The sequence below is a fragment of the Triturus cristatus genome, chromosome 8 (assembly GCF_964204655.1).
Source record: "Triturus cristatus chromosome 8, aTriCri1.1, whole genome shotgun sequence".
Lineage (NCBI taxonomy): Eukaryota > Metazoa > Chordata > Amphibia > Caudata > Salamandridae > Triturus > Triturus cristatus.
Window position 1 is genome coordinate 343,663,405 of NC_140591.1, and position 14,521 is coordinate 343,677,925.

Below are 14,521 nucleotides of genomic sequence, written 5' to 3' on the forward strand. Positions count from 1 at the left end.
ACCCGGGATGTCAGGCTCTATGCTTTATGCAGTAGTTTATGAGGAGACAGTTGTCTCCGCAAGGGGGGATGGGTCTCTTCACAATTGGACATAGTGGAGGTTCTTGCGAAACGTTTACAGGGGGTCTATACGGCCCCTTCCCTCACGGACTCAGGGGAGATGAAGGCTTATCTCGATATGATTGATATGCCATGCCTGACTTGGCTAGACAGAGAGGCTCTGGAGTCCCTGCTAACCAAAGACGAAGATATTGAGGCGATGAAAACGATGAGAACCATGAAAGCCCCAGGCGGTGATGGCCTACCAGCCGAGTTTTATCACACTAGGCAGGGTGATCTAGCTGACCGACTACTGGAAGTTTATAATGAGGCATAAGAGAGGGGACTACTGCCTGAGTTGATGAGGGAGGCATTAATAGTCATGTTGTCCAAAGCTGAAAGGGACAGCTCAGCGGTTTCTGCTTACCGTTCTCTATGTTAAACTTGCATCTGAAAATCTTAAACAATTGGCCACGAGACTGTTGCCCTATTTACCGCAGTTGATTGAGGAGGATCAATGCGGATTCCTTCCCAACAGGAACATTCTGCATAATGTACGTAGGCTCGCTCTCCTAATGTATTCCCCAACTTTACAACTGGATCAATATGCACTTGCACTATAGGACATCGAACAAGCTTTCGACTCACTGTCATTGGATTTAATGTGGATGATTCTTCATAAAGTGAGTGTAGGGGATACTTTTATTAAATGGGTTCAGCTGCTGTAGAGACCCTGCATCCAGGGTTCGGGTGGATGGGACCGTATCAATGAGATTTGGGTTGTGTTGGGGACGCGCCAAGGGTGCCTCCTCTCGCCACTGCTTTTTGCTATAGCCATGGAGCCACTTGCTTGCTGCCTAAGGAGGACACTACGTGGATGAGGTATATAGGTTGGGGAGACCACCCACGTGGTCTCCCTTTACACAGATGACGCAATAATAAGAAGTTACAGACAATCTGTCCCCATCACCCTAAATATTTTGACTGAATTCAGGGAACACACCGAATTAAAAGTCAATCGTAAAAAATCCAAGCTATTTCCCTTGGGGATCCTGGTTGGGCGACCGGCAACAGATATGCCTCTCCTGGAGCTCCTGGGGGAGACCAAGATGGTCCGTTATCTGTGGATCTGGGCCACTCATGGGGCTCAAGACTTTGAAAGGGAGAATCCATACAGGATCGTTGAGGGCTTGGAACATAGTATAACGTTTTGGAATACACTGCGGCTATCCTTAATAGGTAAAATAGCCTTAACTAAAATGGTCATTCTGCCCAGATGCCAAGGGACCCTATTTGACATCCCGAGACGTGTCTTCACAGTCCTAGATAAATTGATAGTGTAACTACTATGAAATACAGGAAGGCGGAGGGTTAGCTTAGCAACACTGAAACGTACATGGAGGAGGGGTGGGTTGGAGGTGCCATGCTTGGAGTACTATTTCTTGGCCTTGCAACTCCAACATGCAATCCATTAGTTGGATGACCATGAAAATTGGGAGTGTAGGCTACTAGAGGGTTTGGATTGGACAATACTCACTCCCTGAGGTGCTCATGAGGGGATCGAAGGCACCATTGTGGATGCCTTACATAGTCTGTATGGTGTGTGGTGCCTGGGAACGGACAGTTAAAACGGTGATAAGGAGAGAGCCATTCGCTCTTGACATGATTATCTGGTCTCTGCGCCCATTCCAACTTATTGATAATACTATGTCCCTATGAAGGTGGTGGGAGGGTGAATGCGAGGTGCTGGGGGATCTTTACCCCAATAACCAGTTCATAACTATGACGGATGGCTTTGAGGCGTTTTAACTGGGAACTGGACAGTTCCTGCAATATGTTAAAGTAGCAGCAACAGCACAAGAGATTTGGCATGGATTCCCGGAGGCCCCCACCCAGTCTACCATACACTGGAGACACTGCTGTCGATGTCGGGAGGCCAAAAATTGATATAATGCCTCTACAGGGCCCTCAGGGAGGATACTCCCATGACAGTGCTCCCAGTACAGGATAAATGGGAATCCCAACTGGAGGTGCCTCTAGACACACACACTTGGGAACTTATACACGAAGGGGTCAAGTCCACCAACATCCGATTTAAACTACTCCAATTCAATATAATACATCAGGTATGCCTGACACCAAAGCAGCTTCATGCCATTAACACTGAGAAATCATCCAGTTGCCCCGGATGCGGGGAGCAGGAAGATTTCCTACACATGCTCTGGAGGTGCCCAGATTTAGATGGATTCTCAGGATCTATAGTCCATCGGCTCCACCTGGTTACAGGGTGGGAGGTCCCCAGGGAAATGTCCTGTTGTCTTTTGGGCCGATTCCCTTTTTGTAAGCAAAAAGGTGGAGCAGGAAATTACTCATCATAGTGTTAGCACTGGCTAAATGCAGAATCGTTATAGGGTGGTTGTCTCCCGAAGCCTGAAAATAGACGACTGGCTGAAAGACATGGCGGAATGGATTAATGCAGAGGGTTGTCATATGAAGCTAACAAGGAGGGACGAGAGGCTAGAGGAGGACATGAGAGCATGGGCAGCGATGCTCACCGAATTTCTGACACCACCGGAAGAACTACCTCCATAGGCTATAGGGTCATGAGCTCCAGCTGAATCCGTTGTATGGTATTGGAACGGGACACATGAGGCCAGTGACTCCTGGATAGGATCGGGGGGGTCTGTCGATTTCCGGGAACGCTTGCGCTGTTCCCACTATGATACTGTATCGAATTGTGAAACTCACTCATTAGGAGACCTGAGCAGGGGGAGGGAAGGGAGGGGGTTGAGAGTCAAATGATTAGCGAAATGTATGAACTAGGAGTGCTTGCACCATCATCTACAGTTTGTTGTAGAATGCATGATGTATCACTGAAATGCTAATAAAAAGTATACTTAAAAAACAAAAATCAGTCTTGACCCTGCTCCTCGTGGGAGCATTCCAGCCTGAACTGCCAAGCTAGGCCCTTCCTGGGCTAGAAACAAGCATCCTGGGACCGGTATCGGTGTATCACCCCTCAACAGTCAGGCTAGATTGAACCCAGTGGCACAACGATCAAGGGACCCACATCTGGGCATACACATACCACTTAGGGTGAGAAATGCTGCGGCAACAGATGATGGACTGAAGGCTGAATAATTCAAACACTCACGCCCAGTCAAGAGATCTTGGTCAAATCCATTGTTCTTTTGTTCACTACGCCACCCCAGTTTGGACCCAACCATATGCAAATCAGTCTTGACCCTGCTCTTCATGGGAACATTCCAGCCCGATCTGCCAAGCCAGGTCCTTCCTGGACCGCAAACAAGGATTGTGGGACCGGCTTCGAGGTATGACTCCTCAGAAGTCAGCTGGTTTGAAGTCAGAGGCCCAGCAACAAGTGACCCACGTCTGGGCATACCCATACAACTTAGGGTGGAAAATGCTGCAGCAACAGATGATGGACGGAATGCTGAATAAGTCAAACAGTCACCTCAAGTCAAGAGATCTGGGCTAAATCCATCATTGTTTTGCTCACACTCCACCCCAATTTTGATCCAGGCATAAGCAAATCTGTCTTGACCCTGTTCCTCATGGGACTAGTCCAGCCCGAACTGCCAAGCCGGGTCCTCCCTGAACCGGAAACAAGCATACTGGGACCGGCTTCGGGGTATCACCCTTTATCAGTCAGACTAGCTTGAATCCAGTGACACAGCGAGCAAGAGACCCACTTCTGGGCATACCCATCCCGCTTAGGGCGAAAAATGCTGCGGCAACAAATGACGAACAGAATATTGAATAAGTCAAACATTCAAACCCAGTCAAAAGATCTGGGGTAAATCCATCCTTCTTTTGCTCACTACGCCACCCCAATTTGGACCAACCCATAAGTAATGCTTATGTGGGGAGGGTATGCCCAGAAGGGGGTCCCGTGCTCGCCATTCCTCTTGATTCAAGATAGTCTGGCAGGTGAGTGGTGGTACGATGAAACCGGTCCCAGGATGCTTGTTTCCGGTCCAGGTAGGACCTGGCTTGGCAGTTCGGGCTGGACTGTTCCCATATGGAACAGGGTCAAGACTGATTTGCATATGGACTGGGTCTAAAGTGGAATGGCATGGTGTGCAAAAACAACAATGGATTTAAGCCCTGATCTCTGTACTGTTGGTGAATGTTTAACATTGCTTCAGCATTCTGTCCATGAATTGTTCTTTTTGCTCTTTTTAGAAAGGGAAACATTTCAGATCCATCCTCCTATCATCTCATCACACTCTTAGATATTGGCTGTAAAGCTTTGTTTGAGATTAAGCACAGAATTGCTCTTTCCAAACACGTTTCAGACCCAGCTGTAGTACAGTTGATAATTATATGACTCTTTCATATCTGGATCATGAGGCGGCCCTCTTTTTGATTGTTTCATCAAATTCCTGGCTCTACCGACAGAGTGGCAATGTGGCATTGTGGGGAAAGTTTTATGGAAAGACTGTCATGTTGGGAACTTTGTTGAGGCCATAATCTCTTTCTATTCATACACCTGTGTGAGAATCAAAGTTGATAATAGTTTTAATGTTTTAAATCCAGCATAGGTACATCATTACTTAGGGCCAGACAAATTCCACCAAGACTCATAAACTAATGCCTGCAAACCCTACAGTATGTGGATGACATTGTTATTCTTGATCAAACTGATTCTCCAACGAGTAGCTCGTGAGCCACTAGTAACTCTTCAGCTAACTGTAAGTTGCTCTCCTGTGTGCATCCAAGCCTACTAAACTGGAACCATTTGTGTGGTTGAAGTATTATATGTATGACTAAACTGTACAATGCAAGACGAAAATGTGTGCCTTTTTGGAAGTCATAAACTCATGTTAGGAGAAAAATGAATTTTGAAAATATATTTAAATCTGATTTTTGAGTGATAAATCATGTGAGACTTATTATTAACATTCTTACTTTTGTGCAAGGGGCACTGCAGCTGTGGCTGGCATGCATTACTGACATAAAAGCATCCCAAATTGACAGAACCTTTTTTTACATTACTTCTGGCAACCCTTCCCAATGCATTGAGATGATGACGACTCATAGTCTTGCATAAGGTGACCACTGATGTAATCTTGTCTTATGTGGTTACTATTAAAACTAGATAATGTTAGTAGCTTGTGATGGGTTTTGTTGAACACAAGTAGCTCTTCTTACACAAAGGGTTGGAGACCCCAAACTGTTATTGATCTGCAGTGAACTTTAAAATGATCCACAGGCTTACAACCTTGACAACAAAAAAGGAAGTAAACCAGAATAAATCAAAGGTTATGATCTTTGGAAGGCATATAGAAAAAAAATCTAAAAAAAAAACACAAACGAAAAAAATAAAAGTATTGGCCCATCTTCCCAGGAAAATATGTCTCACCTATAATAATCTGGGAATATGTCTTTGGAAATCTTTTAAATGCTGTTCTTCCCCATAAGGCGGATAACAGCACATTTCAACTCCCTTAGTCCCTTTTCCATAAAAATGTTGATTTGATCATTGTTGTGAGCATTGTTTACTTTAATCTATGAAAGTTACCCTTTACAACTCAAGCGAACGTCTACATAAAAGGCATTTTATAACTCAAAATATCCCTGTGGTGCCCCCCAAAGAGTGGTGCTGACTGCTGAGCAAGTTTAGCGAACACCACCTGCTTACACTGCCCTTACAAGAGGGGGAGGCCTCGAAAGAGAGGAGCAGCCCCTGGTGCAGGTGAGGGCTACGCTGCCTTCTAGTGAGAGAAAACACGTGGACTTCCGCCTCTATTTCTTGGCCTGTCCTATATCTGTGAAATCTGACTCTACCCGTCAGCTGCGGCTGAAGGGAAGGGCCGAATATGCACTCATTTTTCCAGGCCGCTCAAACTAGTTCGACACTGCTTATTTTTCCCCTCCTCGGGAGTGGTTCCAGAGGGCGTGAATATGAGTAATCCCCTTGCAATCCATGTACTTTGAGTAACCCGTCATTTCGGAAAGCGAGTGCAGTTAACTGAAAAGTGAACACAGACGCAGCAAACCAAGGAGCACCGACATCACTTTGCATTGTTGTTCACATTTGTAGGTGTGTCGCGTCGCGCTGCCCGTCCTGGTCCCGGGGCAGTCGCGGCTTCCGTCCCTCGGCTGGCTGGCAGGGCTGAATGTCTGCTGCGGACGGGGCTGGGATGGCCAGGCCGCCGCTGCGGAGCTTCGTCTCCGTCGGTTCCGGGGAATTGCGCACGCTCACCACCTGCAACTGCGAGCTGGCCCTGCTGCCCCTCAAGCAGCTGCTCGCCATGCAGCCCGAGTACCTGCAGCTGCGGCCCGAGGAGCAGCCGGACCGCCTGGAGAGCTGCCACATGGGCGGCGGGGGCTACAACCTGTTCTCAAACGGGGGCTTCCGCATGGAGGGCCACGAGTTCCGGGTCGTCAACTACATCAGCAGGTGGGTCACTGTAGCGCGACTCGATTCGGTGATGCGCCAGGCACTATGACGCTGTGTTCCTCCTTGCGCCCAATGGAATGTTTCCAGTTACTGGCGGTGCCCCCTTTAAATTAAAAGGGAGCGCACCAGCACTTATGGTCAAGAATGCAGTATATTTATAAGGAGAGATTGCTGCCAGCCAGTAACATTACACGTACAACAAGCCAGTACTATTGGCTTTATCAATGATTGTTAGTTGCATAGCATAAATAAGCAAAAACCATGGCTTCCTAGTCCTTGCATTTTAAAAATGCTTCAGTTCTGAAATAGTGAGACTGTAAAAGAACAATAACGAGTCTCTTTGAAGTCACGTCAAAGGCAGTGAATGGTGGTACTGCTGCATGAGTTAAGATTTTTTGTATCCCGATGATTGGGACCCTTCTTGGCACCTGCTTCACCTGCTTTTTAGAACTGCCGGGCTTAGCACTGGAAAGACCTGGCCCACACAAAGCCCCTATTGCTGGCCCTTTTCAGCATCAGGTAACCGGTACTGAACGATTGTCAATGTTCCATTTGAGCACCGATTTTGATTACACCTTTACAAAAAAGTGAACGAGGTGTTGTGGCTAGCCACAAAGATGGTCTAATTTGGACTGCAACTGTTATTACAGTTCTTTGCAAAGCCAAAAAGTGATGTGAAAAGCATGTCCATGAGCTGTCGCGCCAGTCACTAAATCACCGCAGTGCACGTCAGAGGACTGTTAAAGGTTGAGATGGGTTACCATTAGGGCTGCCGGTTTTATGGTATGTTTTTTTTTTTTACATTTCTGTCTGTATTTATCTATAGTTCTTCTTTGGCCAATTTAACACTATTTATCCATATTATTTTGTGTTCTGTCACTTAATGAAGTTGTAAAATGGTATATTTCCACATTTTCTAAACTAATAAACCACCTTTTGTGTTTTAGAAAATTAAGCAGCCAAATATTACATGACAATACACCCACAGGTAAATATTAGCATTATACTAAGAAAGGCTGCTGACATATGTTGGTATTTAAGGACATCTCATCCTGTTTTATAACGTCCCGTGCCATCTATCTGCTCAGCTGTTGCCCTGAAATTCATGAAAGACAGTTTGGAAAGTCACTCAAAGCCCAATTTTCTGTATTTTTCAATTTTTTAAAAAAAACGGTATTTTTATCTGTATAAATCAGTAAAAATTGAAAACTGGGAGTCTTAGTTACAATTGCGCTAGGCACTGTGCCTCCAAGTCACTCATTTAAGCCATATCGGTTATTTCTCGTGATAGCGTTTTTTGTCATCCAGGGCGCTATACAAAAGAACATTTCCTCTGCTTTATGTCCCGTGCAGGTTTATCAGATAACTATCACTGACATATCACGTCAGCAAGGGTTTTAAGTGGGCTGGGTCCTGCCGGTGCTCAGCACCAAAAGTTCTAAAAAGCAGGTGCAAAGACTGGTCCCTATCGGGCTCTCCAATTTTGCCCTCGCCCTCAGCATCAGGGTTCTTAATATAAAAAGCTGACAGCGCCCGTCTGAAGGTCTACCCGTTGCCTCCCGTATCAACATGAAAATAGAAAACAGGCAATGCTCAAAAATACGTGCTGATACAGTGACGGGAGGTTTATTTCGGTTATAATAACTAGGAACTAATTTGCGTAAATCGTGAAATGACTGGGAAATAAATATAAATGCAGCACACCTTTGTATAATTATGCTAATTTCAATGACATAAGAAAAATGAAGGGGCAGATTTACAAGCCCCATGTGCCACATTTACGCCGCCGTTGCGTCACTTCTGTGTCGCAGCATAAACCATGCGCTACATTCGCCTTATTTACAACGTGGCACATCTAGGGAGATGCGTCCTTTTGTAAAGCCCTGTGCCACATGAAACCTGCGTTAGGTTTCATGTGGGCGTTCCGGCGCAGGGTGGACGTTCCGTCGGTCGCAGGAACGCCTCGTAAAAGTGACGCAGTGAAGTCTACAAGATTTCACTGAGTCACTTTTATGTCCCTGCTGTGTCAAAACCCTGCGCCTGCTTGAAGCAGGCGTAAGGAGTGACGCAGCATGTTAGGCATAGGGCGCCCCTGAGCATTGCTGGAGCCGCATTGCGCTTGCGACACGACTCCAGCAATGCGCCACCCTTACGCCACATGATGCGACATGCATCGCCCTATCCTTGCGCCACGGTGCGCTGCATTGTAAATGTGACACATTTGTGGTGGCGCAGGGAGGGAATTGTGTGTCGCATCTTTTCTGGCACATCCCTGCTGATTTGCAGAGATGCGCCAGAACTCGGAAATCTGCCACAAAGTTTTTACCAAGACGCAACATAGTTATTCAACTAGAAAGAAAATGCCCTACAAAATTGTTTTTGCTGGTGGAAATGCTGAAACTAACATTGAAGTGGCTAGAGAAGGGAAGGGAGCAAGGCTTCTCGCATGCCTGCGTGGTACAAAAAAAAAATATAATGATTAATAACAGACTGAGAAATATATGTGAATATTTGTGACCATCAATATGGAAGAATAGAATAAACACAGAAGAAAATGCAGAAAATGATCATGTCCATTTTGTTTAGGTAAGGCAAAATACATCGTGTTCATGATGATTTCAAAAAGAAGCATATAGGCAGGACCGGACTGGCCAACGAGGGCACCTGGCATTTTCCTGGTGGGCAAGAAGGGTAGGGGCCGGTTTTTGGACCAGTGGGGGCCGGTTTTGTTACTGGTGGTCGGTGCTGCAATATCGGCCTTCTGTAACAAATGCGTAGCAGCAGTGTTTCCCACCAGCAACCACCCTGCCACCCCCCCCCCCCCTTAATTGCCAGTGCGCATTCCCAGGCCGTCCCTGCATATCGGTAAATAATATGACATCACATTTACAAGGCAACTTTTCATGGCGCACCTCCAAGATGTAGTTCGGTATATAATCGCCTGATGTACTATGGCGTGGTATTCATTTATTTTGGACATTTAAACATTTAAAAGACGCAGAGCTTGTTGCCAGGGGGCCACTTTAGAGAATGAGCGTTTCAATGTTACTTGTAATATATATCTAGATGCAATGACAGAAACAGGAAAATACCAGTCGGGCGACACACTATGCTAAGCACAGATTTTTAGTTTACATGTTTTTAAGACATGCACTTAATTACATCTGCCATGCCCTTTTGAGAGAACCCCGTTTTTTCATCACACATAAAGCCCTGTGTCCAGTGCTGTAATTTATTTGAACAAAGTAGGGCATTTTGAGAGTTTTAGTATTTTCAGTTCAATTGGATCAACTGGGTAACACACCTGAAAATAATAATATGCAAAAACAGTCTCCAGGGCTACATAAATTGTGTTCTGATGACCTGTTAACCCTAGAACCATGTAATTTGATGTAGTTTTCTACTATGCAACCATCAACTCAAAATATAAAGTGATGTCATTTCTAATGGTGCAAGCTAGCGTTTTCAAAACTCCAAAATACATAATTAAGTACACGTCACAAAGGCAAACATCAAGAGTTCTGGGGTCATGCAACGAACCAATAGACTGGATTAAAGTGGGGCACTTAATCCAGGATTAAAATCCCAATCTGGTATTGAGCTCAGTGCATGATATAATAATTCAGACTTTAGCATTTTGCACCAATAAATAGAAATCAGGCTGGGATAACCATGGGCGTAGGAACCAAGGACTGGGTGGTTCGGGGGCAATATATAGTCACCCCAGATTTTAGAGTGGAGGGGCGCATTGGACAATATCCCTCTAGGATTTTAGAGTGCAGTGGTGTTTGAAGATTAAACATTGGGAAATGTGGGATTCTCTGAAGCAATGCTGCAATGCATTCGTTTCCTTTAAGGGAGGGAATCTTTGTTTTCTTTATTTTGTCAATTACTTATTTGCGGCCATTAAGGTGTTGAGCCTTTCCTAAATCGTTCTGTTTGATGAGTCAGGTGCTTTCTCTGACATTTAAGAAGCGTGTGAAGCACACCTTTAAATCTTATGGCTACCAGCATATTTATGTGTGTGTATATAGTGAGTGTGTGTATAGCGTCAGTTTGATCTAAGGTTTGTAATATGTTTTATTGAACGCCAAGTACTAAGGCTAATCCGTGAAATAATTGAACACAAACCATTGAAGGATGTGTCTAAACTGGCTGGACTGCACAATTAACAATAAGGAAACCTGGGCTCAGCACTTCAGCTTCCCCCACTTGAGTTCACTGTGTGTTCCGCGACACACTACTGTGTTTCACTATATATCATTTCTTTAATCAACCAATTTCGGAGCACATTGAAGCGTTTCTGTTCAGAATCTGCTCTACACAAAAACCTCACTTGTATATGGTTAGCAAAAGAAATCTTGCTTCAGTTTTATATAGGCTATAAAAATAGACAACATGAAAAGGTGACAGGCCTATGGTAACTTGTGGCAATCTCACGAATAGGGGTATTATTGAATGTTTTATGTTCACATTTTTTAAAAACTTTCAATAAATGTTGCTTAATTCGGTAATATAATCATATGTAGTTATTTGAGACTTTGAAACATGTTGATTTTGTTGTTGTTCATTTTTAAGGATTGTATTTTAACATTGTTTCCGTTGGTATGTCTGCAAAACTTTTGGCTGGAAAAGGATGCCAGAGTCATTGAAGTTCTGTGAAGAATTTAAAATTAATTTCTGGAGATTTTTGTAATGGTGCAACATGGAAACAATAATTGGCAATGACAATAGTTCTGACTTTGGCAAACTAGGCAACTGCGATGGTGAATTATTATTTTTTATTTTTGTATTGCAAGAATACATCACAAAAAGGAAAGAAAATGTGGCCACCTAACCATGGCTGCTATGTGCTTGCATTCAACATTTTAAATAAATCAATTGATGTGGCCGTTTTACTTTTGATTTCTTTTTTTCTAGATAAGTCTTTCAGTTGTGTAATGCAATTTATTGTTATTTGTGAAGGAGGCAAGAATTAGAAAGCAAAAGACACACAATTGATGGACGGAATGAAGAACAAATCAAAACATTCACCCCAGTCAAGAGATCTGGGTTAAATCCATGATTCGTTTGCTCACCATGCCACACCAGTTCAGACCTGGCCATATGCAAATCAGTCTTGACCCTGTGCCTCATGGGAAGAGTGCAGCCCAAACTGCCTAGCCAGGTCCTCCCTGGATCGGAAACAAGCATCCTAGGACCGGTTTCGGGGTCTCAACCCTCATCAGCCAGGATAGCTTGATTCCAGTGGCCCAGTGAGCCCGGACCCACGTCTGGGCATACCCGGTGCACTTAGGGTGAGAAAGCAAAAGACACACAATTGATGGACGGAATGCAGAACAAATCAAAACATTCACCCCAGTCAAGCGACCTGGGTTAAATCCATCATTCGGTTGCTCACCATGCCACACCAGTTCAGACCTGGCCATATGCAAATCAGTCTTGACCCTGTGCCTCATGGGAAGAGTGCAGCCCAAACTGCCTAGCCAGGTCCTCCCTGGACAGGAAATAAGCATCCTAGGACCGGTTTCGGGGTCTCAACCCTCATCAGCCAGGATAGCTTGATTCCAGTGGCACAGTGAGCCCGGGACCCACGTCTGGGCGTACCCGGTGCACTTAGGGTGAGAAAGCAAAAGACACACAATTGATGGACGGAATGCAGAACAAATCAAAACACTCACCCCAGTCAAGCGACCTGAGTTAAATCCATCATTCTTTTGCTCTCCATGCCACACCAGTTTAGACCTGGCCATTTGCAAATCAGTCTTGACCCTGTACCTCATGGGAAGAGCCCAGCCTGAACTGCCAAGCCAGATCCTCCCTGGACCGGAAACAAGCATCCTAGGACCGGTTTCCTGGTTTCACCCCTCATCGGCCAGGATAGCTTGATTCCAGTGGCACAGTGAGCCCAGAGCTCAGAGGCAAGAATTAGCCACCATATAATCAATATCCAAATGGAAGGCTGCTGCAACGTTGCAGTGCAACCTACCCACTTTGTATCTTTGAAAATGAGACAAAAATTCATAAATCATCATCTAACTAGATACCTGAAGTGCAGGCCACTTAAGTAACCACTATTTTAAATTAGTATAACATTCTAAAATTAAAATGCACACCAGTAACCAGGTTTATCACTGAAGAGAAAATTGCTATTTTTAGATGGATGTGAACAATGTGCCACTGAAAGTGAAAAGAGCCAATGTGTAAAGTAAGCTGATCACTACTCCAAGCTGTGTGCGGTGGTGGCTGGAAGCAAAATATGGATGGCAATTTAACCGACCAGTGGCTGAAACCCACTGACCTAAAACCTCTCTTTATTGGGGCATGGCCAAGCAAGATGGCCGTGTAGTCACTCCTCGTGGAACTCCTGCCATTTCATTAATTCTGCTTGATCGTGCGGCATTTGAGGCTCTGGATGCTGGAAACTTGCTTGTAACCCTGCACGGACATTGACCAACTGCAGCCATTGGAATTTGAGCTGTGGATCAGCGACGGCAAGGCCTGGAAAGTACACGCCACTGTGGGTCCAGGGATGCTGAGGCTACTGGGGCTGGGCAAGCCAACCGAGCAAGACCATCTACGGTGGCAGCACGGATGTACTGGGGCGCCGCAGAGGAGTTAGAAGCTGACTGCTGCGAGGACCTCCAGCGGGGAGCTGAAGGGCCGTGACCAGCAATGAGTGTACCTGCTGGGGACCAGGTCAGTGGCGCGACCGATGTGAGTTCGGTCTGGCTCCTGGGCCTCGAGCTGAGGGCTGGGGAGTATGACCGGCCTGCTGGTGATGACTGACAGGTAGACCAGTGCCTTTGTGGGCTTGGAGGTGGACCCAGGGGTAAACGCTTGCGAGCTCCGTGGCAGTGGGCTGTACCTCACCTGTGGGACGGTGTGGAGGAGGCCATTGGAGTGCGGGCTGTATTGCAGGCCTCCCGCTTGTGGCATTATGGCTGGCCCAGGCAGGGCCTACGAGCAGGCAAAGTGAGATCCAGTCTCTGAAGGGGTAGATCGTCCAGCTGTGAGGACCGTGGCCAGGACTGTGAGCCCGGTCAACCCCAATAGCTAGTTGGGAGGGTGGTGTAGACCTGCTGCGTGGTAAGCGTGGGCCTGGGAGCCTTGTAGTATGGAATGCTGTGAATGGCCTGCTGCTTGGGGATCTTGGGCAGGGCCAGACTGGAAACTGGAACCGGCCCTGGCAAACAGCTAGGCCGGCCCCCGGAGGGAAGGGGACGGACAGCACCACTCCCGCCTCACCTCTGCCGCTTTTGTTGCAGAGGAGCAATATTGCAGCTATGCTGCAAAACCGGCACCCGGTAACAAAAACGGCACCCCAGGGGTCCAAAAGCGGCCCAACCCTGGCAGCCCACTGGGGCAACACCGGGTGCCCGCTATGGCCAGTCCGGCCCTGACCATGGATTGAGAGTTCTGGCACCAGATGGTGATCGCTGACAGGGAGTGCCTCGGGTGCTGGACCCTGGAGGTGCCCCTAATCATAGCTTAGTAGATTGAGGTGTGGTGCTGAAAAGTGGAGTGGGAAACCAGACTGTGAGGCGGAGTGATCTTGTCCTTCTGCATGGACCCTCAATCAACATATAGCCTTGACCTGCAGAGCACAATGGCAAAGGAGAAAAACTCTAAACCTGCACAGGTCAATAAGATAATGAACCTGATTCAAGAGTTGCACCCGGAGGAGGCGGCTGATGGTCCAGGTGACCAATAGGGGGTAGGGAGCAACACATGACCCGGCTCCAACACTGGCATACTTGATAGCTGAAATTAAGGGTTCACAGGAGGGAACTCTGTTGAAAATATACTGCGTAGTACTAGAAGTCAATCTCCTGAGAACTTATCTTTGGAAAGTGGTGGAGAGGGTTACCACTCCGGAGGAGAATGAAATGGAATTACAAAAAGAAGTGACGGTGCTGAAGGAGAAGGTATTGACTCTGTGACATAGGGCTTGGAAGAACAACTTGAGTACTCAGAGGGTAGGTCACACTGGAACAACTTGCGGTTTATTGGGTTCCCGGAAAAGGTGGAAGGGCAATATACGGGACTCTTTCTA

The 14,521-nt window shown here is 46.2% G+C and overlaps 1 protein-coding gene across 1 annotated transcript in view; it reads left to right on the plus strand.

The window, feature by feature from the left end:
* Positions 1-5,889: 5,889 nt before the first annotated feature.
* The window catches only part of MEDAG (mesenteric estrogen dependent adipogenesis), a 141,982-nt gene continuing 133,350 nt past the window's right edge, over positions 5,890-14,521 (plus strand). Inside the window, exon 1 of the mRNA XM_085621662.1 lies at positions 5,890-6,465. Coding sequence (XP_085477788.1) covers positions 6,182-6,465 — 284 coding nt within the window. The 5' untranslated portion in view covers positions 5,890-6,181. The remainder of the gene's footprint in view (positions 6,466-14,521) is intronic.